Below are 9352 nucleotides of genomic sequence, written 5' to 3'. Positions count from 1 at the left end.
CAAGAATGTGCTAATATATCTAATGTCTGTCTCAGGACCAGACCCCAAGCCACTCACATCCTGTGTGCCAGAGCCTGGGTGCAGGGGTGGTGGTTTTCAAAGGGACCTACTGTAGGCTTTTTAATTTATAATCAAGAGCTTAAGTTTGACTTAACCATTTTTTTTAGGTTTTTCATTTTTTAATCTGTGCATGTGTTGTGTAAACACGAAGTAATACCTAGTCTGTGGCAGAGGTGGAGCTGAGTGTCCTCCCATGTTCCCAGCTGATGTCACAGCATTGGCCTCTGCAGAAACTGTACTGTCCTGTTTCTGCAATGGAAGTAGTTGCGTGACTATGCTGCCACGCCACGTTTAATATCCTAGTTTCATACTTGGAAAATGGTACTTGCCTCTCTCAATTCTTTTTTCTTGTCTTCTCTAACCTCCCCTTCCCAGCTCAGTGCTTCCTTCCCAGTTGCAGCAATAATGTCTTACAAAAGCTACTGAATAATTAAATGCCCCCAATCTCAATCACTGTGGATGGCTGCTTTCATTTGTTTACTTGGGCACGCATGGGAGGTCCCAAGTGGGGCAGTGGAAATGCTTGAACCGGCTGCTGGTGAAAGATCGCCCCCTTGTGGTGAAATGGTTGTGTGTGCCCATTGATAATGGCAATGAGTTTCTGGTTTTTAGACAGACAGCTGAGCCATATTCTGGCTAATTTCCAAGCACTTTAATAGGTAGCCAGTCGGTCTGTACACCAGAACAGTGGTCGTACTTGTTTCATACCTGTTTGGAACTCAGGTCTTTTTTTCCCTCAGGGTCAGGGCTAGGACCCTACCTTATTATTTCTGTCACCTTCATTGTCCACTTCTACTTACACCTTCATGGATTGAGCCTCTGGGGTAGTCTCCAGCCAGCTGGGCAGGTTGGCTTTGTCTAATTAAAGGATAGTAGGCCATTGCATTTAGCTTGGGAGCTGACAGAACCCATCAGTTACCTTGGCACATGTAAATTGTGGGCATTGTTGCCCATCATGAACGAGAAATGAGAAGTGATTTCAGAGGGAACTCAAGATCCAAAGGCAGCCATTCTTCATTCAGCCCAGCTCTTCATTCTGGTTTCAGCTCACTCAGACTTTCGCCAGAAGCACACTGAGCAGTGTGGTCTTTGTCTAGTGTTCTGCCAGATGGCTTGGTTTCCTGAGCACCTCCTTGCTGTTATGGTAAACACTAGGGAAAGAGGGGCCAGGCTGTGCTTGGATTGGGAGGTCTGCCTCGTCTAAGAAGTGGAGTCTGGGATGCTTCTAGCTGCTTCTGATAGCTAAGTCCCCTGCCTTCTCTGGGCTCTTGGGAGCAGCAAGCAGCTTTTCCCCAGACTCAGCAGAGACAGGAGTGTGACTGAGGCCGCCAGCTGTAGCCTGAGCAACGAGAAGTTGGGCTTCTGAGAGCCTTTTCCTGATTGGGAGTCTTAATTGCCTTACTTTCTCTTCTGTTTTCTTCTTTGTCATACTCTCTCCTTAACAGCCTCCCTGTAATTTCAGTTATGTGGGTTAATTTTAGAATAAACGTATTTATTTCTAAAACGTGTTGTTTGTGTTTTTGCCCTACATAAAGGTAGCACATATAACAATGCATGTTTCAACGCTTTGGTCCTTAATAGTGAACAGAAGTATCAAGCTGAGTCCATACCTTCCTGTCTGGTTCGGCGTCCTCTGTCTCCCAGTCCTCAGCCATTGGATCAAAGCACACATAGAAAAAAATTCAGTCAGAAATGGAGCAGCTGGGAGACCACTGGCTGATCCTAGTTGGTTCTGATATTAAGCTTTGCAGAGAAATTTCTGTTAACATTTAAAAACAAAGCCCAGTCACCATTGAGTTGACCCTCTTAGTGACCGTATGTGTATACTGATAATCTCACTAACTAGCATATAGACTAGGAAGGGGGTCCTGCTATTCTTTTATTGACAACATGTTTATTTCTCATCCACAAACCTCTGCCTCTTTTCTGGCCCTTGTTGGGGGACCAACCCACCCAACTTAGGGTGACTAAGTTGTGACATTGTTAAATGGCTGCTTCAAATGGCTCTGGCATGTGCAAGTCAGCTTAGTGCCTGGACAGTGCTTCAGGCGAGAACCCTGGAGGAAGGTTTCCTAATCTTCTTTGCATCATGAAATGGTAATTGTGTGGCATGCACCCTGGGGTAAAGGCAAGAGTGCTCCAGCTTATACCCAGCTGTGCCAAGGGCTGAGGGGATCAATCTCTCAGCGCCCTGTATCCTAATCATGGCACATCTGGGAATATTCCATCCTAGAGCAATACCAAGGAGCCCTGGTGGCGCAAGTGGTTAAGCACTTGGCTGCTCACTGAAGGCTGGCAGCACAGACCAGTCCAGAGGTTCCATGGGAAGGATGTGTGCAGATCTGCTTCTGTAGGTATTACAGCCAAGAAAATGCTATGGGGCACTTCTGCTCTGTTGCATGGAGTTGGTATGAGTCAAAATTGACCGATGGCACCTAACAACAACAGAGTGTTACTGGGCTGGGAAACAGATCTGTGCAAACCAGCCCCCTACTGCTCTGATGGCAAACAGACTGTCGGCACCTGAGCTGTGCCTGTGCCTTCTCTCCTGTAGCATAAAAGCAGCCAAACTGAAACCTTCTCTAAGTGGAAACTATAGAAACCGTCAGGATTAAGAGTATGACATGGCCTAGACTGCCCGTCTGGTTGTAGATCTCACCATACATCTTGTACGTTTGCCTTTGTCCTGTTCATGATGCTTTCCCAGGCATCACTGTCTGAATCTACTCACGTCTTTGAGGCATAAATCAAAGTCTCCTGGTTTACTCTTGTCATTAATTATGACTTTGTGTTCCCATGGTTCATTTCTTATCTTGGCATCTAACATTAACTTAATTCATCTTGCCTAGTAATAGTTAAGGAGCTCCAGTGGCACAGTGATAAAGCACTTGACTGCTAACCAGAAGGTCAGTGGTTCAAACCCACCAGCTGCTCCATGGAAGGAAGAAGGGGTGATCTACTTATGTAAAGATTTATAGCCTCAGAAACCCAAATTGGGGTTGCGGAAGGAAGATGGGGCAATCTACTTCTGTATGATACTGCCTTGGAAACCCAAGGAGGGGTCGCTATGAGTCAGGTCCAACTCGATGGCACATAACAACAACAACATGAGTTGGAAACAACTGGATGGCAGTGAGTTTGGTTTTTTGGTTTAGTAATAATTAACCATTTTCCTGCTAGATTCTTCTAGATGATAATAAACTCTTGGAAAGGTAGGGTGGTTTGGTCTACCCTTTTCCCCCAGTACCTAGAACAGTGTCTTGCACAGAGTTAAATGTTCCATTGACTCCAAATGGATTGGCCTGTAGAAAACAAGGTTTTAGAGCCTAAGACCAAGTGAGTGACATAACAGTTTTATTTGAGGCCTAAAAGCATGTGGTTTACTTTATGGCCCTGGTTTCTAAGATGAGGGTTTCATGACCCCTCTATCACAGCTTCTTGGAAAATGAATCAGAAAGGGTGCAACTGGGAAAATCATGACTTGTTGGGAAGTCTCGGGGGAAAGGGAAGAGCTTATTCAAATTAGTATATTAACAGCCCCAAGGATGAAGAGAGTGGTGCAGGGGGAAAAGTCAGTGAAGTGGTCCTCTCCTTTCCACAGCAAACACTTGCCCCCAAATGCAAGTAGCAGGATGGACTTGGCAGTGATAACTAAGCAAAGTCTCAGGACCAAGGGCTCCCCAGCTCCCCAGCTGGATTCCCCATTCAGCCATCCCTCTCGCCTGAGGAATTAAAAAGAGGAAGGACAGGGCCTATGTCATGGACACTGCTACTTGTTCGATGAAGCTGGCCAGGTTTATGTCCCGCTCCGAAAGGCCTGCACACTCATGGGTGCTCAGGGTGATGTGGACCTGAAACAAAACCAAAAGTTGAGGGCCAGCCAGCTCCACTGGTAACGCACTCAAGAGCAGGAGAGCATCACCAGCTGTCAGGCTCAGCCACACTAAGCTCTGGAGGAGTAGCTGGTCACTGCTGTCCCATGGCTGCCTTCCTGACAGCTGGTGACAGGTCTGTCACAACAGTGCAAAATTCTTCTGTGCCATCTCCCCTTGGATGTTTTTCCAAGACCACCTAAAAGCTAAAGTAAGACCAAAAGCCACCTCCAACTAAATGCTATCAATTTATAGAATCCTCTTCCAAACCTTCATGTTTGTATAAACAATTCAGCACAGCTCTTGGCACATGGTAGGCACTTAATGATGGTTTCATTAAGTGAACAGTCTGATCTGTTTGCTGTGTGTGGGTATTCTTTATTTAAGTTTATTATTTTTCCATTCTTCCATACCTTCAGAAAGACTGATGTTTTCTAGGGCAATTAATGAATAAGTGTGCATGTCTGCCACAGCCTTGCCTTCCTTGGGTTTTGTCTGCTTTAGCCACAAATATCTCACAAGTGCTTTAATGTGCATTTCTTTTCATTTGCAGGGGACTAGATATTTTCCAGGGGTGTCTGTGTTGCAATTTTGAGATAAGGAAGAGATAGACGGGACAGGTTCAGTGGACAGTCACCTTAGGAGGAGTTGGAGTTCCCATAACTTGGATGTCACTTACCTTGTTGTACACGTTAAACCATTCAGGATGGTGGTCCAGTTTCTCAGCCTGCAGGGCCACCCTTGTCATGAACCCAAAAGCCTATTAAGTGAAGAGAGACATAAACAGTTTAAGGTCATGGTGCAGGTGGACAGACTAGCCTACTGCAGGGAGGACCTTCGAGCTGTCATCACTTCCTCCTTGGCTTGAGTTTAAAGTTGCCTTTCTGCAGTTGGAAGAACGTCATATTACTAGGATCACTAAAGGATAGAGACACTAGAAAAGGTTGATTCTTGGTGAATCATTGGCCATCTGTTCAAATGTCCTCAGGTCTACATCTCTGCTTCTAGGCAGGGCCCTAGAATCTCTGAAGCTCTTTCCTAAGAGTTCCAGGTAGGGAAAGCCCAGCACCCATTTCCCCAACCCCCAAGAATGACACTTCTGAGTAAGTTAGGGAAGTTAATTTCCCTACTGGCACAGTACCTAAATAAACTGGGTTAGTGTCATGTCTGAGAGTCACGCTACCAAGACTTTTAGGGAGAGAAAACGTTCTGGAATGTGACCCCATCAGCCTTAGTCTCAAAACTCGGTCCCACCCTGGTCACAAACCCTATTGAAGTCTTTGAAATGGAACTGCTTGAAGATGGCATCGCGGCCTTCCAGTTCATTCCACCCCACAGCCCTCAGGTTTGGTAGTAGTTGGTCCCTCTCCTCGGCGCTTAGCCTGTGTGCTTTGCCAGCCTGGGAGAGAAGAAAACAGAAAGACCTGAGAACATTATTTGTATAGTTTAAACGAGAAGGCCCAGACCTTTGGGGGAATGTCGCCACCACTGGCTGCTCTGGACACTTGGTGACAAGGTCAAAGGGCAGCTAGTCTTTAAACAGTAGATTGGGAGGCCTGGAGGGTTGGGCCTTGCTGAGGAGGTGGGGCCCTTGCTCATTCACTGATAGGTTCTTAGGTTTTGGGTTTTCCACTCCACCCAGAGAAAGAAAAGTCCATGAGTGAAACACATGGGAAGCCATTTGAGAAACAAACACTCCTCCCGTCCTTCCAAAAATCTTAGAGGGTGCCCTCTCCCAAATTAAGGTAACATTAACAAGAAAGTAAAAGTAACAAACCCAGATGCAGGTATGGGTATAATACAATGTTAGGAAGAGTACCCCCAATTCTCCAGCACTCCGTATTATCTGTCTTTTCTAGTCTACCCCCAGGCCCCTGTCATTACTAATTTTAAGGTGTATTGATGAGGAAACTAAGGTCTCCAACTAAACCAAACCAAACTCACTGCCGTTGAGTTGGATCCAACTCATAGCAACCCCTCCTTGGGTCTCTGCAGTGGTATCACTACAGAAGCAGATTGCCAATCTTCTTCTGAGGAGTGGCTGATGGGTTTGAACTGCCAGCCTCTGGTTAGCAGTCAAGGTCTAGGGAAGAGAAGTGGCTTGTCTCTTGTTCCCTCACGTCCCTACCCCTAGTCAGTGACAGCACAGGCAGTATTCTCAAGGTAGTCTGGGGAGACCTGCAGCAGAAAGATTCCTAGGTCCTGCCCAGACCTAATGAAGTGGCATTCTTCAGTGGGGGCCCAGTAAAGAAACTAGCATTTCAAACCAGTTTCTCAGGTGATGCTTAGCACACTGAAGTTTGCATCCACTGGCACTACCTCTAGTAGGTACTGTCACTCTCATCAGAAAGCCTCTGGGCCCAAGTTACTGGGTTTCAGTTCCTTAGACTTTCCATCTTTTCTATGCGGGCAGCTCCTGAAGCCTGGGCCAGAGCTCAAGACCCCAAAGTGGGAGGAACTTGACCAAAGGCAATTGGCAAGCCCTGTGCTCCACCCGAGGTACTTTCTGTGCCCTCGGGCAGCCCAAAATGACAACATTCAGGCCAGGAGTTGATCCCTCAGAGAATACAGGAGCAAGGTCAGCTCTACTATCTAGGAGGTCTAGGTCTAGGAGCTTTAAGGGATCCCAGAATTGAGAATCCAACGACAGAACGAGCCCAAGACAGACACTGATAAAATGTTAAACTGAAAATGAATCCACTAAGTCTGGGAGACTGTGGGTGTTAAATGGGTCCGTGACCCACAGCCTAGCAGCCCTGGGTTGAATTGGCAGGACTGGTTCAAGTCCCAGTTCTGTTATTTATGAACCCCATGGCACTTCACCTCTTTTGGACTCGTGGAAAAGTGGGACAAAAACCTCGACAGATCAGCGTGAGGAGTCGATGGAGTACACTACACTGTAACTGCATTTACTAAAGACTTCCTTGGGTGAAGTGGGCTGGTGATGGGCCTGGCAGGGTTTGGGTAGACCTGGAGGGCACTGCCATGCTTTGGTAAGTCAATCTTTTCCTCTCCCCTGAAAACTGGTGTTCCCTTCAGATTGATGAGGTTTGGCTCCTCTTTCTTCAATGGTTAAAGAGATGGCCGTATTTACTCAGCATCATTCACCGAACCCCATCCCTATTCTAGAACTTGCCCTTATCAGTGCTAATAAGCCTGGTCCATGTATCCAGGCAACCAGATGGTCGGAAGTCAGTCCAGGCATTCAAATCCACTGTTTACTGCTTTAGCTCTGAGAAGGGAGTGGGTACTGCTGAGCTCCTGGGAGGACCTCCTTTTTCTTTAGTCTTCTGAAAATCCCCACTGCCCACAGCCTACGGGATCAGATAGGGGGATGGGGCCATGTTTGCTTACTAAATCAGTCAAGCCTGGACTCTGCCTCTGGCCTGGGGGGGAGGGTGCAAGCAGAGGGTTACTGATTATCTGCCTCCTGCGTCTCTGGGGGCCTCGTCACCACACACAAACAGCCTTACTCACTCCCCCCATCCCAAGTCAGTCTTCAAAAGGCCCTCCCAGTTGTCACCGACGTCCTAATGCAGATTCCTAGGCCCTGCCCCAGACCTAATGAATGTGTTTGGGCTGAAATAGGCTTTTAGTAAAACTCCCTCGTTGCCCCCTCGGGTTTCCACGGTCACTTCCCTGGCTGAGGGCTGCGGTGTTGACGCTGAATCAAGGGCCCAGATCCTCTTGGCGGGGAGCTCAGGCAAAATCGATGGTCCTGAACCAATTGTGCCCCCACTGCTGGGCACAGACCCGAAAGTGAACGCCAGGGGCCAGCTGACGCTGTACCCAGGTGAGGTCAGAAGTGCAAGAAAGGAGGCGCGATACACACACGCACAGGCACACATAAAATCAGTCTCCTCCCGAAATACCCCCCAATATGTGACAGAACCGTGCCGCTAACCCGGACTACATCTGCTGGCTCACTAGGAAGCCCCTCCCCCACGTCCTCTGCTCCTACCGCCCCGCCCCTAGCACAGCGGCGCGGAGGGAGCACTGGCCTGGGGGTCTGGGTCAGGCCTGTGCTCCGGATCGCGGGTGCCTGGCCCAGCGCTGCTTATCTGTGCGCCTAGCTTGCCCTCAAGCACCGCGAGGTGCAGGGAGCGGGCCGTGAACTTCAGGCTGCCATGTGAGACCCGGAAACGCCGACCTCCCAGCGCGGAGCGCGGCGGATCAGCAGGCACTCCCGAGGTCCCCCTCCACTCCCGCCCTCGAGGCCGGTCTGGGCCGGGACCTCACTGGCCGCCTTCTCTCTTCTGAGCCCCAGCGGCTGGCCTCCCGCGCCCCGCCCTCCCCTCACCATGTCCGAGCGCGGTGGGACGCGGGCGAGTGGTAAGCAGGTGGCCGGCTGGGAGTCGAGAGCCCCTGCCGGGCTCACTAGGTGAGCGGCCAGGCGGAGTCCGCTCCGGCCGCTCCCAAGCCCGCCCCCAGCCGGGGCGGAGCCTGCAGCCAGCCTTTTCTCCTGGGCGGGACACTTCGACCGCGGTAATGATTGACGCTTAGGCAGACGCACTCGCTTGGGCTCAGCTCCCCTCCAGCACTTTCCTTTCCTCTCAGCGCTGCTGTACTCGGCGCGATTGTTCTAGGGAGTTTAAGGGGTAAGTACGCGGGTTACAGGAGCAGACTTCTGGGTCTGAACCCTTCTCTGCCCCCTTAGCAGCTGCGCGATCGTACACACAAGATGACTTCACTTTTTCTTTTTTAAAAAAATGTTGAGGTACAGTTGACGTACAATAAACTGCACATATTTAAGGTGTACAGTTTGATAAGTTTTGACATATGTGTGGCCCTGTCAGACTATCACCACAAATTATGAATATATCCGTCACCCCTAAAATTTCCGTCTTGCCCCTTTGTAGTCCCTGCCTGCACCTGTACCTACTGATTTGCTTTTTGTCACTGTGGATTAACTTGTATTTTCTATAATTGTATGTAAATGGAATCATATGGTATACAATCTCTCTCTTTTGGTCTGGCTTCTTTCAGTCAGCATGATTGTTTTGAGGTTCATGCAAGTTGTTGCAGGCATTGTTGTAGAGAATAGGATTAAGAGGATTATTCAGAAAAACTAACAAACACAACAAGGTACATTTTAATGCAAGGAGAAACCAGCCTACATAAGTGGAAACTGATGACTTCAACTGAAGAACTTCGAACAAAGACAGATATAGTCCAGGGAACAAAGAAAATAAAATATAGCCATTTGATTGGTTAGTCTTTAATTTCAGTCGCAAGGAGGATGGGTTAGAGGCACAGAATTGGCTTCTATTGGACAGTTGAGCGCAGAGGCTTGCAGGGATTGGTTTCAGGGACTAATTATGTTGTTGTTGTTGTTGTTAAGTGCTATCGAGTCGTTTCCAACTCATAGCGACCCCATGCACAGCAGAACGAAACACTGCCCGATCCCGCGCCAGCCCAAC

The 9352-nt window shown here is 48.5% G+C and overlaps 1 protein-coding gene across 1 annotated transcript; it reads right to left on the bottom strand.

Moving 5' to 3' along the window:
• Nucleotides 1–3812: 3812 nt before the first annotated feature.
• PCBD1 (pterin-4 alpha-carbinolamine dehydratase 1) lies at nt 3813–5729 on the bottom strand (the record flags this gene model as incomplete). The annotated part of the gene is made up of 4 exons (XM_007940713.1): nt 3813–3911; nt 4612–4692; nt 5200–5331; nt 5706–5729. Coding segments are annotated over 4 exons (336 nt in total), but the record flags the coding sequence as incomplete, so codon positions are not given.
• Nucleotides 5730–9352: the final 3623 nt, after the last annotated feature.

The sequence above is a fragment of the Orycteropus afer genome, unplaced genomic scaffold (genome assembly GCF_000298275.1).
Source record: "Orycteropus afer afer isolate SDZICR_OR568_19922 unplaced genomic scaffold, OryAfe1.0 scaffold00070, whole genome shotgun sequence".
NCBI lineage: Eukaryota > Metazoa > Chordata > Mammalia > Tubulidentata > Orycteropodidae > Orycteropus > Orycteropus afer.
This window is presented reverse-complemented; position numbering and strand designations above follow the sequence as displayed.